The sequence below is a fragment of the Hibiscus syriacus genome, unplaced genomic scaffold (genome assembly GCF_006381635.1).
Source record: "Hibiscus syriacus cultivar Baekdansim isolate YM2019G1 unplaced genomic scaffold, ASM638163v2 tig00110065_pilon, whole genome shotgun sequence".
Classification (NCBI taxonomy): Eukaryota; Viridiplantae; Streptophyta; class Magnoliopsida; order Malvales; family Malvaceae; genus Hibiscus; species Hibiscus syriacus.
Window position 1 is genome coordinate 274,705 of NW_024062585.1, and position 26,192 is coordinate 300,896.

Below are 26,192 nucleotides of genomic sequence, written 5' to 3' on the forward strand. Positions count from 1 at the left end.
CATCATCGTGGGTGCATTGACTCCATTATAGAACATGACTACTTGAGTCCAATCATGAAAACCATGATTTGAACACTTTCAAAGCAAACTCTTGTAACGATCCCAACACTCATACATGGATTCGTCGTCGCCCTGGCGAAAAGATGATATTTCATTCCTTAGCTGCGTATTCATGTTTGGTGGGTTGTACCTCAATAAGAAACTATTGCAAAGATCGGCCCATGATTCCATCGAACCGGCTAGTACACCACTCAACCAAGCTCTTGCTCGGTCACGCAATGAATACGGAAAAAAGCTTTAATTTCAGAAAATGCTCATGCACTCCTTCTTGGTGGAAAGAATCACAAACTTCCAGAAAATTGCGAATGTGCTGCCTGGCATCTTCAGTTGGCATACCCCCAAACTGCCCAATGGAATTCAACATGTTGAACATGACTGGTTTCAGCTCGAAATGTGCAGCTTGAATTTCGGGTGCCACAATCCCAGGATTCAGATCATCCAGCATCGGATTTAAATGATCTCGAATAACACGAGGCCTGATAGCAGGTTCAGCATTGTTTAATGCCGCGACATTCTGATTTCCGTCATCTTGACCAATGCCTTGGTTTCCAATCTGATACATATTTCCTTGAGCACGTCTTCTTCTTCTAAAGAGTCTTTCAATCTCAGGTTCTATTGGTTCCAAAGGCTCTTCAGCATTTCTTCTAGGCATACACTAAATAAACCTGAAAAATAAAACAAAAATATCAAGTAAACTATACAAAAAAATAAAAATGCAAAACAAAATAAAATGCTCTGGCAAAACTAAATAACTTCAGGCTGCCAATACCCGGCAACAGCGCCAAAAACTTGTTCGCGTGTTGTGAGTACTATAAAATATACGCAAATAATGTGCAAGTATACACAATCGCTCAAGTAATATAATGATGAGTGAGTATCGTCTCCACAGGGATTGGGTGAAATTACGAAAGTCTAACCAAAGCAACGCACTAAATTATCTAAGTATAGTTAGTCTTGATATATACAAATGTCACGGCAATGGATATGTGTATGCTGGTGGATGCGGATTGATGGTGTGATGGTGTAGCAAATGGAAATGCAGTGGCAATGATGGATGTTTAATGTTGAGGCAATGAGAAATGGTAAAGACAGTAAAAATAAATAAATAAAATAAGAAGAAAATAATCCTCACGTGACAAGCTTCCAATGAAATGAATGGTAAGGATTGGTCTAAGGTTGCTAAACTTATTTCTCAAGTATATTTAAGCTATCTTGTCTTTACTTACTCGACAGGGCTTTCCTAAGGTGTTCAAAAGAACCTAACAGAATAGGATGCCAAGGCATCTGCTCTCACTCAACGATGTTGGACAGCCTACCCTATTGATAAAGACACCCTTTTTAGTCGTTAAAATCCTATCCTAGTCTCTTTTGAGATCTAAGGGATTAAGTTATAATATTTCTAAGCCGGTTCAAAGCCCCTTGAAAATACCATAACCCATTGCTTATGAAGATCTTATCTTGCGTTTCTTCCGAATACTTACAAGTATTTTTAGCTTAGGATTCTTCCGAATAACTAACCTTCATCTAAGAGATGGACATTTCCATGCCTCTTACAAGCCTAGCTTACCACCGACGCGCCACCGGAGGTCTCCTCTCGGCCACCATGAACTACCTAGCTCGCTAGCTCCTTCCGGCGCCTAGCTTGCCACTCTTTGGAGCTTTATCAATGGAGGAATATCCCAAGGAAGAAGAAAGGAAAAGAGAAAATAAAAATGTGATTTTTTTCTGCTCTATGTGTATGCTCTCTCTCCCCCCTCTTTTTTCTCTCCCATAAGGTGTCATATATAAATAAAAATATCTAGGGGTAATGATGAGGTTATTGGGTGCAAAATACCCCTCATACCCCTAGAATCACATGTTGTGCATGAACCTTATCCTCCAAGTGGCAGTGGTCCTTTGGCAGCTCTGGCAGGCGGTTACAGCAATCCTTCACGTGCAGAGACAGCTGTCCAGTGCCAGTTGTCCTTATGCAGAAATATCTTTTTGTCTTTTTCTGTGCCAGAAATGCCAAGGCATTTCAATCTGCTTTAGCAACGTGTGATGCCGCGGCATTACTTCCCAAAGAATCCTTTTTCTTGCTATTCCCTGCACACCATAGACAAACTGCACCTTTCCCTCAAACAGCACCATTAAGAAATAAAATAGCACAACCACCACAAATGCAACTATATGCAACTACATGATCCTAAAATGACTAAAATGAGCTTTTAAACAAACAATAACTTAAGTGAAAAAGGCTTTAAAAGTAGCCTTTTTAGGAAGTTAACACTACACATTGCAATAGTGTGGAAGAAGAGGCAGATGGCAAGCCATGGTATTACGATCTCTTGTAATATATATCAAGTATCAAAGTTATCCACAAAATGCATCTGAGATTGATAAAAGAACATTGAGAAGAATGGCTACTGGATACTTTCTTGATGGTGAGACTTTGTATAGAAGAAGCAATGATCAAATACTATTGAGATGTGTAAATACTAGCGAAGCCAGAAGCATTATTGAGGAAATACACAGTGGAATATGTGGAACACATGCAAAATGGTCTTTCCATGGCTAGAAAAATAATGAGATATGGGTATTATTGGGATACTATGTATACAGATTGCATTGATTATGCAATGAGATGTCATAGATGCCAGATATATGCAGATAAGATTCATGTACCTTCATCACCTTTACATGTAATGACAGCGCATTGGCCATTTTCTATATGGGGAATAGACGTCATTGGGGCAATCACACCAAAAACATCAAATGGACATTGTTTCATCCTAGTGGGAATTGCCTATTTTACCAAGTGGGTTGAAGCTGATTCATATGTCAATATTAAGAGGTCTACAGTTTGCAAATTTATAAAGAAATAAATAATCTTCCAGTATGGGCTACCAGAGAGAATCATTACAGATAATACTCTGAACTTGAAAAACAAAATGATGACTGAACTTTGTGCACAGTTCAAGATCAAGCATGCAAACTTAGTGGCATATCGTCCAAAGATGAATAGGGCAGTTGAAGCAGCAAATAAGAACATCAAGAGAATCATTACAAAGACTATTGAAACTTACAAAATTGGCACGAGAAGTTACCTTTTGCCTTATATGCATATTGAACTATTGTGCGAACATCTACTGGGGCAATGCCTTTTTCTTTAGTCTATGGAATGAAAGCAGTCTTACCAATTGAAGTTGAGATTCCGTCACTTCAAATTTTGAGAGAGGTAAAATTGGATGAATCTGAATGGATCCAAGCTCGATTTGATCAATTGAACCTTATTGATGAGAATAGATTGAAAGCTATTTGCCATGGGCAGATGTATCAGAAACGAATGATGAAGTCTCATGACAAGAGAGTACATCCGAGATAATTCAAAGAGGGTGATCTATTGTTGAAAAAGATCTTTCCTATACATAAAGATTTCCGTGGGAAATGGATGCCTAATTGGGAAGGGTCCTATGTTGTAAAAAAGGCCTTTTTTCGGAGGAGATTTAATCTTGGCAGAAATGGATGGAAGAGTTATGAGAAACCCAATAAACTCATATTCTGTCAAGAAATATTATGCTTAAAGAAGAAAAGAAAAAAATGAAAAAATAATAATAATAAAAAAAGAAAAAGAAGAAAATAGAAAATGAGGGTTAAGATGAAAACCCGCAAAGGGGTCTTGCAACCAAATGAAGGATTTGAGTTGAAAACCTGAAAGGGCTGCTCAAATGCATGTTGATATTAGACATCTGTCAATTAAAACCTCTTAAGAGTTTGATATTTTGGGAGGAACTTGATATCTACAAGCATTCTGACAACGTTCAAGATCTTCCAGACATAAGCTTACCTCAGTGCTCTAAATTATATCAATTTGATTAGTTTAGAAATACTTATGCTAATAATTTGTTGAGACATTTGAATTTTTATCATTCCTATGTTTGCCATAACTTTGAATATATTTCTGTCTATTTATTAATAGATTCCAAGTTTATCTTTTCGAAATTCAATTTATTTTCTAAATTCAATTTATTCTTTTTTATAAACATCATGCAAATGGATTAACATAATTTTTGAAATAAGTAAAAGATTTCTGGCTATTACTTTATGTTAATACTTTTAAGTACATTGAATCCAAAGTAAGTCTTATCAACATTTGCAATCATTGTTGAAAAGCAAATAAGTTATTACCATGATAGAGTCATTTGGAAGCAAGTAAAACAGAAAAGCAGGAAAAAAATTCTGGGCAGAAGCCACAGGAAAGGATGAATATGTTGTCGAATGTTTTACTGAACCCGTAATTATGGTGCTAAACCAATGTTGTGATCATATGCTGTTTTCATTTATTGATCTAAAATGAAGTTTGTCTTCTTCAACACCAAGCTTTGAAGTAAGATATGATGAAGATTTTTTTCCACAGAAGGGAAGCTGAAATTTTAACAACAATAAACTAGTGAAGCCAACTAAGATTGAACAACAGATTGTTGTTAAGCATCTTGACATAATATGGTCTGAATGACTTTGTTCGAGATCTAATTGAATGTGGAGACATGAAAGGAATTAGGATAAATCCTCCTTATGATGTGTTTCAAGAGTCAAATCAAAACATACTGCTCTCTTAATTTATCTCTACTAAGTTTGACATATCTACATCTACATTCTTCAAAGATGATAGATTCTCTTTTCAAAGATGATAGATTCTCTCTTCAAAGATGATAGATTCTCTCTTCAAAGAAGAAAGATTTATTGGATTTCTACGCAAATTCAGAAAAAGAAAGCCAGTTTTATCAAAGACAAAAATGGGGCATCAAGGTCATAATTCTGACCGCATCAAGAATTTTGTGAATGAAACATTTCTTCTGAGACTTTAATGCAAATAAAGCAAAGAGGATATAGAGTCTCTTCCAAAAAAGAGAATATCAGCTTGAAATGATTTTGACTAAGTGAAGGAAGATCGAGTTGGCCACATTGAAATCAAATAAAGTTGAACTTAACATTCATGCATCATATTTAGACATTTACAAAATAGGGGCATTTTCATTCGTTTTATCCATGTTGAATATTTGACAGGAATTTCGAAGATTTTAGCAAAGATTTAAATTCATCATTCGATGGATCAGCATTGCCAGGTAGAGTTCATAATGAGAAGAACTCATCTGAAGAAGGAATAAGAAGTTCATAATGAGAAGAACTTGTTCAACCTTTTGCTTGAATTCATCATTCGATGGATCAGCATTGCCAAGTAGAGTTCATAATGAGAAGAACTCATCTGAATAAGGAAGAATAAGTTCATAATGAGAAGAACTTGTTCAACCTTTTGCTTGAATTCATCATTCGATGGATCAACATTACCAGGTAGAGTTCATAATGAGAAGAACTCATCTAAAGAAGGAAGAAGAAGTTCATAATGAGAAGAATTTATTCAATCTTTTGCTCAAATTCATCATTAGATGAATCAATGTTTCCAGAGAAAGTTCATAATGAGAAGAACTTATCTGAAGAAGAAGAAGAAGTTCATAATGAGAAGAACTTGTTCAACCTTTGCATGACTCTATCACAGAAAGAGATAGATCAGCATCAACTTTTTCCAGAGAAAGTTCATAATGAGAAGAACTAATCTGAAGAGGAAGAAAAAGTTCATAATGAGAAGAACTTGTTCAACCTTTGCATGACTGTATCACAGAAGGAGATAGATCAGCATAAACATTTCCAGAATTGTTCATAATGAGAAGAACTCATATGAAGAAGAAGAAGAACTTGTTCAACCTTAATTTGATTCATCACATATTGAAGTTGAATCAACCATACCTCTTTTGAAGATCTTATCACAGAAGGAGATAAATTTTCATCCTAAGTGGAAAAGTTCATAATGAGAAGAACTAATCCCAAAGAAGAATTTGTTCAACATTGCCATCATAATCAAGTGAAGTCAAATGGATAAAAAACTTATTATCTTTTCGTATTTGCCCTATTCTTGTTAACATAAGAATGAGCAAAGAGGGGCAGCTGAAGATACTAATTTTTTTATCCATTTGCTTTTATTATTATTAATATTATTATTATGTTATTTTATTTATACTATTATTATTATTTTATTTTATTTATACTATTATTATTATTTTATTTCTTAGTTTTTATTATTATTATTATTATTATTATTATTATTATTATTACAGGCCTAAACCAGAAGCCAACTACAAATGGGTACCCAGAAACCCAAAACCTGACCCAGTTACATAACCCTAAACCCAACTAGGGTTTCAACATCTTCACCAACCGCCGCTCCTTTACCACTATTGGATCTGGCTTGATCCAACGGCTCACAGCCTTCTAGATGAAACCCTAGGGTATCATCACCCTAGGGCCACAATGTCGGTCGCCTCTTTGACACCTTCACCAGCCGCTATAGTTTGGTGACTCACCAAACTTCCACCCTTGTGACTGGTCCGAGACGAGCCTCGGTGGTGGCTATAAAAGCCACCGAGCCCTCTGCCAACAAAAAACCCCAACAGAAAACAACCAAAAAGCACAACCAACAAAAAAAAGAGAAGAAAGAGAACTTACCCTTGAAGCCTCGATCATCCCCAAAAGCACCAAACATCGCCGGAGAATAGAAAATACGAAGGTATTTTCTTAGATCTACTCCGATTAGTAGTCTTTTAGGGGAAACTAAAGCCAGATTCGGCCTTGGGGAGATCGGGGTGTTATTTTCGTATAAAATAATATTATCTAGCCACCGAAGGCGGTGGCCAGCGATAGAGTTAACGGCGGCAGACGGTTGCGGGCCGTTGACCGGCCTTTCTCCGTTTGGAGAATCTAGAGAGAGGCGAGAGAGTTTTAAAACTCTCTCAGTTAGAGAGAGAAGTAAAAAAATGAGAGAATGGCCCTTAAGGGCCGACCATATTCGGGTTTAAATACCCTTTCCCAAACAACGCCGTTTTGGGGGAGGGGTATTTGCGTAATTTTAAATGGGTAAATTACACTCGTTGCCATCCCATGTTTGTAACTTTAGTCACTAATTTTAATATCTTCATTACAAATTAGAGTATTTAATTTTAATATATTCTAATATAGTCACTAATTTTAATATCTTCATTTATTTTTAATTACAAGTTTTATTGCTTTTTATATTTTAAATTTATAATTTTAATTTTATTTATTTTAGTCACTATTTAGTTGTATTTTAAGTTTATATGTTTATTTTCAATATATTTAATTATTATTATTATTATTATTATATATATATATATATATAAATATTTATTTATTTTATTTTATTTCTATTAAATAAAAATCCTATTTAGAAATTTAATTTTATATAAATTACTTTTAGGAAAAATAATCATATTTTAATATTTATTTGTTTTTTAATATTAAGAAATGGGCTGTCTTAAAGCACCTAGAAGTCATTTTCTGATATTCTTAAATAAATAAATATCTTATTTTAATAAATTATATATTAATTTATTTTAATTATTTTTAGAGAAATGTTTTATTAATATTTATTTATTTTTTAATATTAAGAAATGGGCTGTCTTAAAGCACCTAGAAGTCCTTTTCTGATATTTCTAAGTAAATAAATATCTTATTTATATAAATATTTTCTTAAAATTATACTAATAAATTTGAAATAATATGATTATGAATTAAATATATTTTTGAATTCTTAAATTTCCAATAATATAGACAATTTATAATTAATGAGTACCAATTTTGGACATTATAGAGGTGCTAATCATTCCCTAAATGTAAACGACCACGAATCATTTTTTTACTAAAATCTTTGGTTATACGCAGATCAATTTATCTTTTAAATTATATTTTCTTCAAAACTATTTTAAAAGATTGTTTTTAGGTATTTGACCTATCTACCCCAAAAATGTCAATGGCGACTCCTAAAACATTTTTTAAATCAAAATCATTTACCTATTCATTTTATTTTTTCCGCCAAGTAAAATTTCGTACCAGGGCGAAAACCGGTTACGACACGTCACACAAGATGAGGATGTAGCATATTTCAAGTCACCCAAGGTGATGACATAACATGTGACACATCACTCAATGTGAGGACATGACATGTGATGCATCAACAATAAAAAAACGTGTGAAGATATCACATTAGTAACATGCGTTAACTGTTATCTAACTAATTTTAGGTTTAATTTAGTACATTTTCCATCTTTTGCATGATTGGAAGTGAGTTGTTTCTTGGGCTGAATTTTATGTTTTTTGCTACGAATCGCTATTTTGATGTTGTGAGATTTTTTTGATGCAGTATTTGTTGTGAGCCAATGCGAGATAGAATTGTTGAGCCGGTTCTGCAGCTACTGATAACTCACCAGGCAATTATAGAGAATCTTCTTGGACGCTCAACTGTCTCATTTGGATAATATCAAGGTTGAAAAATGCAGAAAAACTAGAAATTTTCCTATTGGATAGAGCCTTGACTTTTAGGGCTAACGTTCACAATTTTCACACTATTCTTCTTCCCCTTTTATTTTCTAGCCTCCATTTTTATATTTCTTCCACCACCATAGCAGTCATGGCAGCTTAAGCATCTTGGGGAGAGCATCAATTAGACGTAGAGCAATGCACCATGAAAAATATGACCGGTGTTGTTTAGGTTCCTTCTTTGCTTTTACTTTCGAACCCAAGAGGAGAGAAACATTATTAGCTTAAGTTGAATGTTATTTTTATGGATGGGGTGTTAAATTTGGATGTTAATTTGTTTCAATATTTTATGAAATACATGTTTGTTTATTTTGCTGTGTTAATGGATTAATGTTGCTTGGGTTTAATATTTGGTTTTGTTTTTAGAAATAGAAACTGCAAGTAATGCGTTGAGATACAAGTTACATTCTGTATAACATCATTATTGTGAGAGCATTTTGTAGCACAATTGAGATTTATGTTAAATTGTATTCGATCTACGTTGATTTGGCCTCTAGTTATATCACTGTCCTTGCTCGTGTTGAAACATCGTTCATTAGAAAGTATAGATGAAGTTCATACTTCATAAATTGAAGATTTCATGTTGTCTCAATTCGATAAATTCGTATCGAAATTCTTCGAGTCTTTTATGAATTCTTTATTTTTTTGTCATGAAAAGTGAAAACCCTCAAATTTGGTTAACTTTAGCATCAGGTTTGTTTGATAATTCGATCAATATTCGAAAAATGATTTATTCAAATATATTCGAAGACCTTAATGTAAAGATCAATCAACCGATTATTCTCTTGAAATAAAAGTTATATGAAAATTTTGCTTCTAGTTTAGAAAATATTTCGTAAAGACAATTTAGTAAAATATATTTTTAGATAATTTTATGTTTTATTAACCAAACAACATAATCTTACATTCCAACAAATGAATTAAATAAGGTGATATAACACCTCAATAATACATCAAGTAATTTTATATTATAGTAATCTTGTTTCAAAAAATAATGGTAAATTTTATAAATGAAACAAACACTATTAAATACACAAAAATACCTAATAGAATTACAGAATACTGTTAAAAAAAAAGGCTTAATGCCCAAATAAGTGCCTAAACTATACCTTTTATGTTTGAATAGGTGTCTACATTATTTTTTGACACATCCAGATACCTAACGTTACAAACATTATCCTTTTAGGTGCCCGACCATCAACGACATCAGTTTTTCTCATTAAGTGAAATGTGTAACAATCTGATAATTTTAAAAATTTTATATAAAAAAATTAAAATATATATTTTAAAAAAAAGAAAACACATAAATTTTGAAATAACCCCTAAACTTTAAAAACCTTCATTTCAACCCCTAAACCCACGTCGATCGCCACCCTTTGCCATCGAAGAAGCTCTACCCGACCTCCCCTCTCCTCGGCGACCAAAACCCCTATGAAATTGTGATCGATTGAAGATCGATCGACGACAAATCGAAGTTTTATATCCCGCGAATCCTAGGATGAAAATCTTGATCCCACGCGATTCCGACGGTGAATCGACGACAACTAGGACGGCATATAACTAGGATGATGGCAAATACTATGTCAGCGGCGGTGGTCATGGCTGGAAAGGAAGCTGAGGGCGGGTTAGTGTTAGAATTTAAGGATTTTTAGGGATTTTGTAATTTAAAAAAAGTTAGATTTTTTTTATAAATATAATAATATTTTTTTAAAAAATCAATTTAAAAATTATCAGATTACACTTAACGAGAAAAACTAACTCCGACGGCCCGTACACCTAAACAAATATAGCGTTCCTAATGTTAGATAACTTGATAGACTAAAATTCGATACAAAAGTACAGTTTGGGCAATTTTTTATGCAAATTTTATTCATGAGTTATCGAATTGAGATTGTACTTGTGCCGAACTTTTTTTCTCCCAACTTGGTTTCGTTCCGTCAGCTAATGTGTTACTTTTATAATTCTGCTAAAACTGAATAAAATAGATCGGGAAGGAAAGAGCAGAGTGATAAAATCAAAAGGAGAAGAAAACGAAGATGGCGAGAAGAGGGAGCAGCAGAATATTGTGGGGATTAGCGGTGGCTATGTTTTTAGGGGTGGCAGTTTATTTCAGGCTTTGGGCTATTCAACACTCTATCTCTTCCGACGACGCTGAGTTGATAAGGTTAGTTTATATCTGTATATAAATTTTTTGGGTTTTGGTTAAAAATTAGGTTCCTTTGAATTCTGGGTTTTCAACTTTCTGCTTATATTGTAATTAAAATGATTTTGTTTTCAATTTCTTGGAGAAAAGGAGACAGTTTGATCTTGCAAACAAAGAGGCAATGGATGAATCCGCGGAGTGGAGGCTGAGATTTGATGTAGAGGCAAAAAAGTCGTCCAAATGTGCCAAGGAACTAGAAGAGGTATCTTCTCTTGTTTCCATTTTCATTTTCTTATTAAATTTGAATCAATTAGTGATTTTAGGTTTACAATTGCTATTATTGGTTTTACTCAATTTTGAAGAAAGAAAATTTAAAAGAACAATTCTAATAGTGTTTCAATAAGAAAAAATGGCTGATCTTGCAAATCAGTTCACATGAAAAAGTTCAAATTTGGAGCTATTAAGTGACTTTTGCTGTTTTAATTCGTATATGAAACTGAAAGAATTTATCTTGGGTTCCCTTGAGCTAAAAAATCTATCAAATTCCTGCTTAAAAAGCCAAAATCTGGATCTTGTTACTGGAGAATTCCCTTAAAAGCTATAATCGAGCAACTTCTCAGTGACATTCTGCAGAATTCTACCTTTTAAAAAAGCTATACTCGACCGTTTCTTTCTTTCCATGGTTCCTGGTTTTAATTGAAATTTCATGCAGCCGCAACTCATACTAATAATTTGTTATGAAGAATAATTTCGCGCTAATTTCCTGGAATAATTTGTTTGACCTGGTATTTCTTCTTTTAAGCCTCCTTATATTATCATGTTGTTCATGGTGAGAGTGTTATTCGGCATTTCTCGGAACTTTTTGTAGTCTGTTCATAAGGACTAATTAAATATCGGGAAGTGATATGCACTGAGAATAGGGAAAAACTAACATGCTATTTGGACAAGCATATTTTAGAGGTTACTCCATTTATGCTTTAGTAAGTTTCTTGTAGAGGTGAGTTTTAAGGTTAAATAGATGCTGGAAGAAAGAAACTTCTTTCGTTATTATCTTTTTAATCCTTAATTCGTCCTTGACAACTCTTGTGACGGATAGAGTATGTGTCCTTTTCACAGATCAAGGAGTCCTTTGAAAAGAAGGAAGATTCCACTAGCTCCAATAAAAGACTAGAGATGCTGCAAAAGGTAACTTCTTCACTACTGAAAGTTGTTTTCTTTAATCTTTCTTTCTTGTTATATTGTTCTTATAATCACTGATCCTGTATGTTTTATTTGTCATTCTTGAAAACCTTCTTCAATGGAAAGGCTAGAACTAAGGCATTTGATCATTGATTTTACTGGAAAGGTCATTTATCATGACTTTCCTAAAGTGAATGTGAGAGAGACTTTTGCTATCGTTAACAAGTCATTTAAAACTTTTTGAAACAGCAATTGCTACTGGTACTTAAAAATGGGTTTGCAGAAGAAAATTAATAATGCCTCAATTATTGCTTCCTGTTACATTGACTAATTCCAATTTTTCCAGGAAAATGCAGGTTTACTCGAGAAGATAGAAACTTTAAAAAACGAGCTTGAAGCCGAGAAACGGAGGTGTCGATCATAGTATAGAAACTCCCCCAAAAAAAATTGGTGATATTCGGGTTGAGCACAACTTCACTCTGCTACATTGCTTGCAACTAATTGGTTAGGAATCTGCAGCTTCCCTAGTAACTCGTTATGGTGATGAACTTTGAAGTTGTTCTTTCCCCATGCATAATCAAGGCCTCAAATTTTCTTGTAATAGCTGTTTTAGGGCTACAAAATCTCTTCTTTCCTTAGATGGTGGATTGTGACAGGGATCGGTTTCTTGTATGGGATTGGACTTGGAGGAGTCCCCTGCCATCTTTTAGTTCATGAAATGTTGATCATAATCTTTTTCTTGAGAAAAATTTGGTGCAAAATCACAGCTTGAAGATAAAGGAAGTGGTTTTATGTGCTTGGATTTGAATTTCAAAAATACCGACACGGTCATTAGCTCAAAGTTAAAGAGTTGCTCTCTTTTAAATAGAAAATCTGTTACCAGTAGCCAATAAGTGTTGAGAGTTGTGAGAAAAGCAGGGAAGAAAGTAATTTATAATGAAAATAGTGTGCTTACTCAAATATACAAGTACTGTTTTAAGAAGAAAACTCAGGAACCCTAGCAAAAAATCTATGTATATATACACTGTTGGTTTAATCAACAACACAACATATTGAAAAGTCAGAAGGAAGTGCAAACTCCACAATCATCACTGGGAAGCCAATGACCAGAAACTCAACAGAAAGGATGGCGACATGGCGAACCAGCTGATGAAGGCCATTGCTGTAGCAGTTTCAAACTGAGTGCAGTGGTTCAGACCACATTTGTCAAGATCATTTCCAATCAGGACTGTTATACCAGCTGATGCAGAAGCAGCGGCGAATGTAAGGGTCGAAGTGATCTGTGCAACGAAACATCATTTTAAGCAATTCTGATACAGAGTACATACCTCGGAATTGGACTTAGACATTAGACAAATTTCTTCATGCATACGACCAATTTCACATGCTTAACAATTTACTTAAAGACCTAGCAATTTCACACACACCGATTTGATACAACTCACAAAATGAAGTAAACCCCATATCAAAAAAAGCAATAACTAAACATCCCCACAGTCCCCAGTATGTGCAATGGCATTCTAGAACTTGCATTGAGAAACTTAACTTTGATCAATAAAGTCTGATTATCCATTTTTAATACCTTTAAATCACCAAAGCTTGGGGGGAATTGTTTTCAAAATTAGATGGAAAGTTCATTCACAGAATCAGAATAGCCAGTGATTACTGAAATATACATCAGCAAAGCCTAAATTAACACAACAAGTGCCATACAAGTTTCCTAAAGTTGAATCGGTAAATAAAACGACAAACAAAAAGATGACTATAGTAAACTATGCTGCATACTTTTCATGCTTGATCAAGTGTCTCTTAAGTCTTACCCCATCACCAATCGTGAATAAACGTAGTGCTACATGGTTTCGCAGACTTCGTTTGACCAAAATGGCATATATGTCGACAAATGCCAGGGACAGGCTCCATAAACTTTGCAGGCCAACAGCAAGAACAAGGTAGCTGATGCAATAAAAGAAATCAAATGTTGATGCTAGTATTAAGATGAAAACTGTGAAACCGTCATCATATATCTAAATATACACTTACACAGATGCATAGGCATTAACTTTACTAACCTTATGCAACTGGTAAGTGAAGCTAAATATACACCCATGAATGTGAATAACTGACTGATGTAGCAATAGAAATTCAGAGTCCGTACTACCAAAGAAAAGCCATCCAACTATGTTGAAGAGAGACAAATGCATAATAGTTTAAGTCACCATCAAAGAAAATGCAGAACCACTTCAAGGAAGCTTGTCAAACAGATATAAATGTGGAACCCTAAGTTGGACATGATATGGGAACATGACCCTCCAAGAGCCTCAAAAACTATGAAGTGAGAAACTCTGAATATCCCCATGATGAACAAGCAGGCATACATTATTAAACACTCTCGGTCGAGTCCGAGTAACATAGGCATTGCCAACTCACTTTAGCTCAACATATTACATTATGTGGTCAAAGTCAGAACAGCTAAATTCAATTAAAAATAAAAAGGCATTCATTTTCCCATAACTATACCGATCATTCAAGTCCTATCTCAAATACATTACAGTATAAATTGTGATACAAACATAGATACCATTCCAAGCAAACAACTTACCCATATGTCTGGTTGAAAGATTAGAATTCTATAGAAAAACTAGAAAAAAAAGATTTTGCATTTGATTTTAAAACTGGAATAACAACTATAAATAGTTTGTACAAAAGATAAAATCATTTCAATAGCTCAACTATACAATCTACAGGGTGTTTGTACAAAAAATAAATTCATAAAAGGAAACAAGGTCAAAAAAAAAAATGGAAGATTGAAACATCAGAATAAGTAAAGGAATGGAAAGAAAAAAGGGGTACTCACCAAAAAGCTGTGGCGGAGCGGAAATCATTGGTGGTGGCCATGACAGAGACAGAAATGATGGAGGAAATGAACTGAAAAAGACGAAGAAAGAGGCCACCTTTAGTCCCAGGCATGCCTGGTATGTCCTTCATCCTTACTCTAGGACGGTGCACGGCGGCCTCCGTCATCGGAGGAGCCTCCACCGGATGAATCGCCGGACGACTCACGTTCATTGTTTCCCTTTCTCTTGCTGGGAAAAAGGTTGGGATTTTTATTGATTTGAAAACAGGAAAAAGATCTAATTTTTCATTCTGTTTCTTTACAAAGTGAAATGGAATTTGGAAATCTGGGATGGAGTTCCCCGTGTGTTGAGCTACTGAGTTCTCATTGATCCACTTTACTTCACAAAGTAAATGATGGATGGTACAAGTGTTGAATCTGAGCCGTTAGTTTCAAGAGACTACGATCGAGATGAACCGGTTTCGATTTGATCTCTTACGAAAAGGAGAAAAAAGAAGTCAAAATTCAAAGGGCATATATGCTTTCTTTTTAGACCAACAAATTGAATTGCAAAGGTAAAATGACTTCTTACCACACCTAATTTCATTGGATAATTACTAAATCTCTAAAAATATGAATCATCATGTAGAAATAGATGTGGGTGATGTAGTTTTAAGATATGATATAAATAATAATTAATATTGTATTAATTTTTAAAATTATTATTTAGAATAAAATTAAAAGATGTTTTTTATTATTTTATTTATAATTCTTTTCATATTTTAAAGTTGAATTATTACTATTATTATTTTTTGTTGTCTTCCAGTTCCAAGGTTTCGTCTTGATTAATCTGTAGTGACCTGAGTAACACACCTCCTTTGGTGGGTGAGTCTCCCAGTAGAGATTTTTTACATATATATAAAGACTCGAACTTGAGACTTTGTTTAAGCGATATCAAACTATTTATTACTTGAACCAATCTGTTAGTAAGTTGAATTATTATTATATTTAGACCGAATGTTAATTATTTTTTATGACAGTAGTTGTTCTGAAGGAGCTTGGACATCATGAAAACGTTTTTAGGGCTTTCATAGTAGGTTTTACCCATTATCAAAACTATTAGAGTTTTAAGCCCAACCATCCATGATTATTCCTAAAATATGAGGATGCAAATCTGATTTTTCAAATAAATTAATATGGAGAATTTAGATTTTGAAAATAGTAAAATTAGAATAACAAATATTTAGAATGTAACTTTCATGATTATTCTTGAATTCATGAATTTGTTAGATGTTCAATTAACAAGGAATTGAAAATTTCTAATGTACTTTTAGATTTAATTAATTCATTTTTTTTGCACTTTTCGTGTTTTTAGATTTTTTAGTAGCTTTGAGTTGTTATAAAGTTATATCTGTTTAGAAATTTTTTAATTTTTTAATAATGTATGTATACTATGTAAATATAGTTGCTCGATCCAAAAACTTCTAAGAAGAATGACATTCTCTTTTATCACTAAAATCGCTTAATAAACTTAAAACATTATATATATATATATATATATATATATATATATATCCACTTACAAAATGTAGACTCTTTGATTTTACACAGATTTAGGATCGTTGGATGAGTGAAAATAATAGATGAGATTAACTCCTTGTTTTTTTGTTTTTTTTTCTCTAGTAAATCATGTTTCTCATTTTTTAATCCCATTCATATGTTTTTACTCATTCAATGATTCATAAATCTATGTAAAACTAAAAAAAAATTACATTATATAAGAGGATAATATATATATATATATATATATATATATATATGAATAAAAAGACATAGGTCATGAATGACTTCCCAAGATTTGACAAGACCACCTCTAACCATTTCATTCCATAAGTAATTTTATATCTTTTCCTCAATTTCATTTCATAAGTGGATATCCATATACTTCATTTTCATATTATTTTTAATTAAACTAAGATTATTATAAAGTAGTATTTATTTCAAATACTCTCAACTATTTGACAATGAACGTTTAATCAATTCTGCTACAGTCGTTGGTGCTCAAATTCAGAACCTCTAAAAATAATAATTATTTCTTTAACCACTGAGGTAATTTAATTCGTGATTCATTTTCATATAATTGTTTTTTTGAAAGAATTCATTTTCATATATAAATGAGATATACGTCTTCCAAAAATGTGGGGTCACAAATTATATTTTAATAATGTATAATTTATTATTATAAAAATATATTCTTCAATATTTAATTTTTTAAATATTTGAATATTTTTATATTTAAGTTTTAAATATTGGAATATTTTTATATTTTAAATTTTGTTTTTTTGAAAAAAATAAATAAATTAATCTAATCTTCGAACTCAACCAAAAAATCAATTTAATTTATTTGTCACGTCACAAATCATCATGAATAGCCACGTTAACACCGTCACCTTCCACATTTAATTGTGTTCGTCAATCAACTAAATTAATATTTTCTTTCTCAATTTAAGGGATAACAAAGTTTAGTGAACCCTAAATAGATTACATTTTGGAGATGAAAGTGAAACAGGGACCGAACTAAATAAGTGGATCATATCGTCTAAAATGACCATGGCACATGATCCTCCTCTTCCCCTTCCTGTGATTCACTAATAATCTGTCCCTCATTTCACAAATGTCATCCTCTCTCTTGAGGACACTAATGGTCTCAGTCACCACTCGAAGCTCTCTTATCATTGAACTATGTGGCTTTGTTTTAAGGTTTAGGGTTTAGGCATGAACGTATAATTTTATGTCAAGATGATGAATTTATAAAATTTTAGGGGATAGAAAGAAATTATTAATACAAAAATACAAAAATAAATACTATTATATCGGAATTTGAAAATTTTAGGAGCCGTCTGCCACCATCAGTCCCCTCAATCCAACCTTGGTCCCTTGGCTCAAGAACCTTCGCTGCAAAACACAAAACTTGGAAACAATGACCGAGGAAGATGTTCTATATACCTAATATGAACTTCCATTTTTCACTCACTTGATGACATAGTCTTTGTTTTGATGTTTGTGTTATCACTGTGTTTTTGCTGATTTAATTGCCACGTCCATGGCCATGTCCAACCCTACTTTTGGCTGTTAAACTGAGTGGATCATGTCACCCAACTAGGAAACAGCATTAAAGGAAACTTCGGTTGACTAGGATAATAAATCATAGGCACTGTTCATGAACATTAATTAGTACTTACAATGTAAAAAGTGAATCAAATTTCCAGCAAAAGTGAAGGTTGTAGAAGACTTCAAGTTCATATATTGATGTCAAAAGCAGTAATTTACAAAAACAACAGAGTTTCCCCATTGAAGGAAATTTGAAGTCTTTTTTTCCTTTTAATTTGAGCCTTCCAAATTCCATCTACCTTCTCCTTCATGCAGTCCAACCCTTACCTAGATATATCATATGTTTTAGAGTAGCCAAGCTGCTCCATCTCCCAACTCAACTTTGAAGCACTCTTTCATGGCAGGGGACATATTCCTGATTACAATAAGCAGACATGAAAAGCAAATTCTCCTGAATTAATATTAATATATACACACATTTTACTTTATAATTCCATGGAATTCCTATGACTTCTTGGTAAGGAATCAGCTTGAAGATATAAATATATATGCACTTTACATGATGATGAAGCTTCTTTAATCTATATACCTCCAATTGCTTTACTAACTCTTTTGCTGTGGGTGCAGATACAATGATTTGACGTGCATTCGGACTAATAAATCCTTCTTCCACAGCTTTATCGATGAACGAAAGCAACGAGTTGTAGTATCCATCAACGTTCAGCAATCCTACCTGAAAGAAAGTGGAGAAATTGTGCATTTATTGGCTATTAGTTTCATGGTGACGGACCAGTAATCGGTTTGTTGAGTGACAAATCAATATTTATGGAAGGAAAAAAAACAAGGACTTTACTGGCTTATCGTGTATTCCGAGCTGCGCCCAGGTAATCACTTCAAGCAGTTCTTCAAGAGTTCCATAACCACCTGCATGCAGTTCATATGAGTCTTATCCAAACCATATTACAGCAACCAAATCATGTGATGCTGCAAAAGAGATAACTTAGTACCTCCTGACGATTTTATTGTGGAAAATGATCATATGTCACACTTTAGTACAACATTTGATTGGTGATTTAACATGATTGGAGAGACAGGAATGGACAAGAGTACTCAAAAGCAATGACATCTATGATTCTACTAGATTTCAGGTTGGAATTAATTATGAACTCCAAAAGTGTTGAAAGATAAAGCAACAGATTTTTTTTGAACCCTCTGTTATATGATGTGCTATGGTTTTAACATTAATGGCATGCATAACAATGAGATTTCTAGATGATGATATAGACCCACTTTTTGTCCACATTTCAAGAACAAGGGTGTTCATTGCTCCCATCCTTTGTGAAAGTAGAGGCACAAACAATCCTCTGCCTACCCATTCTTGCCATAATGGCTCTCATTCTACCTCATTAATCATTATCACCTTACAAAGCTTTCTCCATTTCAATATTTTTTTAACCTCCGGTAGGTAACATGCAATGGACAATTCCTCTTACAATGACAGATGTGCCATTGTATATAGGCATAAACTAAAAAAAGTCCCTATACTATACCACTTCTTTGCTTTAGGCCCCTAAACTATTTTTTGGTCAAAACAAGTACCTAGTTTTGTGTGATGTGTCAACATCAGTGGCCAAAAAAGAATTTTCTAATTGAAAAAATAGTAGGACCTCAAGTGGTTACATATAAGAGTTTAAGGACTTATTTTGACTAAAAAATACTTTAGGAGCTTAAAGCAAAAAAGGAGTATAGTTTGAGGATTTTTTTTTTACATCAAGCCTTGTATATATACTCTATCTTTCAACTTTCAAGATAAATATAGAAGTCAAAGTTCAGGTAAAAAGGAACTAAAAATGGGAGCCTTTTGAGAGAAGTAAATAGGAACACTTTTTAGTGAAAGTATTAAGGGTTTTCTTCACTCTTCCTATGCCATAGCTTAGTACCTTTTCTAAAACTATCTTTTAATGTAAAGATCTTTGCATTCATCTTGAATTACTTTTTTAGTTAATAAGACAGAGGAAAGAAGCAAGGCTCAAGTGAATCAAATCATGAGATAGGGTTAAATCTTGTAAGCTAAAACTGGTGAAATGAAATATTTTGGTGTAAAAACTGTTGCTTTATGCTAACCTGGTAAGGCAATAAAAGCATCTGAATGCTTGGCCATCTCAGCCTTCCTTTGATGCATATCTGCAACAGCCTTCACTTCTCCTACTGTTTCACCAGTTAACTACAAAGTGTTGCACAGAGAAACAAATAAGAATAGTGAAACATGGGGAGAGACAGATAGAGAGAGTTTGAGTTTTGTGCAGTGAAGCAATGATGAGAGTTGCAGGTATAGCGGACTTCATGCTGCACACTCTCCCTAGCCAATACATATTTTAGCCACTTAAATGCAAAATTTAAATTAAAAAAGTCCCAAATTCTAGAAAAGGCCAACAAAGAAAAAACCAATATCATGATCCAAAAATGTTGAAAAAAGCAGCAATTGTGGATAAGGCTATCATCAAGTCCTTGTAGAAGTGGCATAGCAGAAGCAAAAGCAAAGAAACAAAACAAGATCTGAAAAAGAAATATACAAAAAGCTAGCACCATGGATGGTGAAAAGAAAGACAAATGGAAAGTTGTATTATATGTAGGCTAAGCTACATTATTTTTTGCTTTTCAATTTAAAAAATAAATAAGTTTTAGGACTTTTCTTTCTTTCCTTGGGTGGAACAGTAAGAGACATACCTCTCGAGGCATGAGCGTCTTGGGGATAACTCTGCGGAGAGACAATAACATGACAAAAAAGTTCAGTTGTAATGGAAACCAAAACTAAGAATTGTTATCGAAACAAGAACAACAACATAGGCAGTGCACTAAAATTGTTTCTTAAACTTGATGGAATGTCTTTAAAAAAGTTGAGGTTTTTTACCCAATGACATGGCGACCCCCATTATGAACAGCTTGTGAAACCAAACCCATTAAACCTATGCTACCTCCTCCATAGACCAGATCTATGTTCCTTGATACCTGCAAAAAGAACACAAACCAATGAACTCATTTGATAAAACCAATGTTTCTTCAGAGTACATTCCTAAGACCACCAACTTATGATTGAAAAAGGATGCTTTCCTGCTCATTCAACACAGGGATACTTGTTCGTACATTAAAATTTCCGAACTTTTAATAACTTTACTGATGAGATTTTATGGGGAAAAAAACAGTGCCCTTCTTTTCTACCTCTACAGTACGCATTGTGAAACACCAATGGAGGTTTCTTAAGCTAGAGGCAACCAAAAGCAGACGCCTAAAAAGCTTGAGGGATTTTGAAAATGGCAGATAACTTGGACCAATTCACAAACAAGTGACAAACATTAAAAAAAGGAAGTATATACGACCACATGGAAACAAAAGTTTAAGGTTTTAAGCAAGTTCCAAAATTTTTCTTGAGGAACCCATTTCCTCCATGTCACTAAAAGAAGTTTCTAACAAAGACCATAACAAAAACAAGTATCATTTTGTGTAAAATACCACAATAACCATAGAAGAGAAAAAAACCCAGAGCTTTTTGGTAAATACCAATTCTCTGCCAAGCTCAATAGCAGCATCCTGATAGCTACCCTTCTTGCCTTGGCTACTTCCACAAAACACACAAATCCTCCTAAATTTTGACTTCTGTGTTTCACTTTCCATCTTCATTAACTATATCTCTTTCTTCATCAAAAGCTTGCTTTTTTTGGAGAATGGTTTGTGTTCTTAACCAAAAAAGGGATGCTAATGAATGCAAGAATATCTCTTTCTAGACCTGTCTCTTTGCTTCCTAAGGCATATACGCATATGAAATGAGAATTAGAACGCAAAGGAGCAAAAGCTTAGAAGCTTGAAATTTTCTTGCTTGATTACCACTTTTCGGCTATTCAGTGCATTCTCTTCATGCGTATATATAAAACCTTGTCACACGTGACGTGAGTGCCTCATAGCACGCTTCTTCACACACACAGAGCTAATCTTGGCACGCGTGGACCACTTACTCTTTTATTATTAATTTATTTATTTATATTCTCCGATCTATCTTCCCTTTTATATTCTTTCTTCTTCTTCTTTTCATAGAGAAATTTTTAGTTATTGAAATATAATAGGTTTGTCCCTAACGAGATGCACCTTCCCTTGTCAATCGGGTCTAGCTATTAGTATATTGTAATTTGAATTTTGTTTTAATCTGATCTCAAAAATTCGTATACGACTTTTTTGAGAAATAAATTCAGGGAAAAAAATGAAGATTTATAATAGATGTGCTCTATAGAGATGGTACACGGGCTGGGCAAATGTAGATATCCTTCTCCTATATTCATATCTACGTAATATTTTCGTATTCATCATCTATTCATCACCTATGACGGGTAAAAATTTTAAATTTATACTGGACAGGGCAAATGTAGATACCCTTCTCCTATCTTCATATTCACGTAATATTTTGATATTCATCATCTATTCACCAATCACCACCCATGACGGGTGAAATTTTTAAATTTATACTCGTTTCATACGGATACATTATCAAATTCATTATCACGCCCACTACCCAATTGGATACCCATAGGGGTGTTCAAATCCGGGTACCCAAAGTGTCGGGTACCCGGGTTTACGAGTAGTTTATTTGTCGGCCCATGTCCCGACCCGGATGTTGCGGTTACCCTTTTTTTTATTTTCAAATTATTAATTAAAAAAATATATACACAAATTTAAATATTCAAAACTTCGAATTACATACTCCAACATCAGAACATAAAATTTAAAAGTTCGAAATACAAAATCTAATAATCCATAATATAAATAAAACATAAAAATTCATAGCTAATAGGGTAAATATGAATTATGATAGTCATTAACATCCAATTACTAAACTATCAAAACTTAATCCAATCACGATATTAAATTATGATCACAACCCATTTATATAATTTAATTACCTAGACTTTAATTACCTAGACTATCAAAACTTAATTCAATTAAAATTCAATTACAAATTAATCCAATTAAATTAATATCATATTTGATAGTCATAATCTAAGTACTAAACTATCAAAACTTAATTCAATTATAATCCAATTACAAATAATATTAATATTTATACAAATTATCATGTTAATGGTTTAGTAATTATATATATATATATTAAAAAAAACTAATCGGGTAACCGGAAAAACTCAATTTTGTGACCCGGACCCGACCCATAAAATGTCAGGCCGAGTACCCGAACCGGTCGGGTAATTTTTTTAGAAAATTACCCGTTTTTTAAGGTTCGGGTCGACGAGTAGGGTCAACCGAGTCAGGTATTTTTGCACACCCCTAGATACCCACCAACCATCTCGTACCTGCCTGTTGTCGTCAATACCTGCATAGCATCGACGTCACATATTACATAAGCAACAAAATATAAAACAAATAAATCCATTAAAAAGTATAATAAAATAAACCAATGATTAATTAAATTTGTACTCTAACATTTGGTTAAATTACAAGTTACATCCTATAAAATCTTAAGATTTATAGAATAGTCTCTAAAATTATACATAAATTAATAATGGTCCAAAATTTATACAGTGGGTAATTAGTGGGCGGAAGGATGTGGGGGGCGGGTGGATGCGGGGCGGACGGATGCTGAGCATGTAAGGTCTTAAACCTATCACCTACGATAGGTATGGCTTTTTACATCCACATTCACCCACTATTCACTAAACTTATATCCATCACGCTCCTAATTAGAGCAAATGAGGTGTGAAATCCATAAAATTGTACCTTTCTGTTATCCTTATTCGTCGTTGTAGTAACATCTCGAAGCTAGCTTAAAGAAATAGAAGTGTCACATTAGGCCGCTATAATGGCCAAACATGAAAACATATAGCATTGCTTATAATCAATTGAAAAACGTACTTATTTGGGTCTAAATTTCATTTAATTAAACTCATTCTTGACCCATCAGTTGCAAATGATCCTACCACTCAAATTATTATAAGTTCAAATCGACAAACCAATTTTGACTATCAATTTTAGGTCGTTACACCTGTTGTATAAGTTTATTGTTTAAGATTTTTATATTCTTACGGCTATAAATATGTACCTAGAGTTGTTAGGTTTATAGAATAATTGTTGCGCGTTGTAGTTAGGGGCGAATAAAATTGGATTTGACTTGAAAATTTAATTTTTTTAATTTAAATTATAAAATAAAACTCGTTAATTTGACTAATTTCTTTTTCTAACTTGACTCAACTCAATCGAATGCTCATCCTTAATTGTAGCGTGTTTAGAGTTTGTTGTGTACATCTTCCTGTCTCTCTTATATATTCTCTTCTAGTTGTTTATTTTTTTTTTTGGATTTTTCACACAAAATCTATATATTTGTTTTTTCTCCTTCTTATTGTTTCATAATTGATTACTCACAATTATATTTAACACTAACTTTAGACGTTGTTCATGTTCTTTGTAAAAGAAAAATAACATTTATTCAGAATTTTTCTTAACCATTAAAAATTAGAATACACCCGAAGACACAACAGCTCTCTGAACCTAAAACTTTTAAGGAGAACAACATTCCCTTTAATCACCGAGACTACTTAATCGGTTCAATTTAACTGGAGTACTAAACACATATGTATTACGTTTATCTCATTCTTTTTATATATATTTGAAGGGTTTTTGAATTGTATATTCTACTTATTTTTAGACATTTATTTGACTACGATATAACTATGGGTTTTAAGAACTTTGAATTAGAAATCAATGTAAGTTGCAGACTTTTCACTCCCACTTAATTAATCTTCAATCACACTGTTTGTCTTTGTTCTATATATCCTTTAGAGACAAACAATTCCACACTTTATGACTCCAAGAAAAGGCAAGACATGGACAATCTGAGATAGTAAATAAACTCTTTAATTTCAGTGAAATGGTAAAAAGAATATTTTTTTTGGCAACACCAAAAAAAAATTAAATAATATTCTGAGCAAGTTATGGGTAAAAATTCAGAGGGTTTCAGATGGAGGTGTTATAGAGCATTGTGCATTTATGATTGAATAAAAACATATAGTGGGTGATGACCAGATGCACCCTTTGTACCCTCATCCACCCTCCATTGCTAGACAAAGCTGTTGTTTTCAAAGGAAACATTTGGGTTTTTATTTCACATTCCTATGCATTTCCCATCCCCCCCCCCCCCCAACCAGCTCTCTAAGCATGCTGTCCTCATTTTCTCTTTCATTTTAAACTAATCCCATTTGTTCTTTTTATTGTATTTTTAAATTGCCAAGATTGCAAGAACTAAACCCTAAACTAATGTGGGTACGTATTACTGTTTTAACATCCCCCAATCCCCAAAACTTAGCCCTTTTAGCTGTTTGGTTCTGGGTATTTTTCCCCTTCCATTAAGTATATAATAGGGTGCTAGTTTTACTCGGTCAATGTTCGATTTGAGTTTATTCGACTCGAGACTTTAACGAGTCGAGTCAAACAACTTGTTAACTTTTTTATAATCTTTTAGAAGGTTGATTGTCTTATTTTTAAAATTGAATATGTATTGTTAAACTTTTTTTTTAATAATGATCGTAAAATGTTAGTTTGGTGTGTTTGTAGATTGTTACTTTGAAGTCTAGACTTTGGAATTACTTCACACACTCAGTTTTTGTTAAATTTGTTAATTTATATTTACATTAAGCTATATATAGTATTATTATATTTTACATATAATTAAAAAAATCAAACAAAAATTATGATGAGCTTAAAGAAGTAATGAGTCTCGAGAAACAAGTTTTTTTAAGGAGCATGAGTCAAATAAAATTTTATCAACTACCAAGTAAAGTCAAGCACAAATCAAACAGTTTACAAATTGAATCAAGCACGGCTCAATTGGTGATGAATGTATAAGCTTTTGCATGCTTGCATGGATGTGCATTTAACACAGGCAGTTATTGTTAGTAAAAATAGCCTAAAACGGAACCTGTAGATGATTAATGACAATGAAGTTCCATTAACCTATAGAATTCAGAGTCATCGAAACCGACATTATTAACCTAAAAAATAATGAACAGATGTTGAATTGATATACATTTATGATAAGATGGAAAGCAGAGAAGGGGAAAAAAAGGTGGCAGACAGAAAAACCTGTACAGGCCATCCCCACCACCACACTAACTTAGCTACTTCTGAAATTAGTTTGTTTTCTGCCATGTTTATCCCTCTCTGTTATCAGCCAGCTAATGGTAAGTCCCATTCTTCATCTAATGCTTCAAAAAGGAGGTTAACCTAAGACCCCATCAAGGTTTTCAATGAACATATATATAGGTTTGTCTCTGTGTAAGGATGGATCGAGGGATGAGCAGGAGAATCGCCCTCTTGAAAATTTTAAATCATTATATAATTTAGAAGTTTCTTCCCTTAACATAAAATTTTACTCTCGTTTATGTC

General features: G+C 33.2%; 2 protein-coding genes and 1 pseudogene across 2 annotated transcripts; 1 reads left to right on the plus strand and 2 right to left on the minus strand.

Moving 5' to 3' along the window:
* Positions 1-10,406: 10,406 nt before the first annotated feature.
* Positions 10,407-12,329, plus strand: LOC120214495. Its single transcript, XM_039212383.1, has 4 exons — positions 10,407-10,651; positions 10,781-10,892; positions 11,747-11,815; positions 12,156-12,329. Exons 1-4 carry the CDS (start codon positions 10,524-10,526, stop codon positions 12,231-12,233), a joined length of 387 nt encoding a protein of 128 aa, XP_039068314.1. The 5' UTR covers positions 10,407-10,523; the 3' UTR covers positions 12,234-12,329.
* Positions 12,330-12,718: 389 nt separating this feature from the next.
* LOC120214494 (CASP-like protein 5A1) lies at positions 12,719-15,042 on the minus strand. The gene is made up of 3 exons (XM_039212382.1): positions 14,664-15,042; positions 13,630-13,762; positions 12,719-13,089 (listed from the first exon to the last, which is right to left on the minus strand). The coding sequence occupies exons 1-3, from the start codon at positions 14,873-14,875 to the stop codon at positions 12,898-12,900; spliced, it is 537 nt and encodes a 178-aa protein (XP_039068313.1). The 5' UTR covers positions 14,876-15,042; the 3' UTR covers positions 12,719-12,897.
* Positions 15,043-17,835: 2,793 nt separating this feature from the next.
* On the minus strand, positions 17,836-21,606 carry LOC120214493 (annotated as a pseudogene).
* Between the last annotated feature and the right edge of the window lie 4,586 nt (positions 21,607-26,192).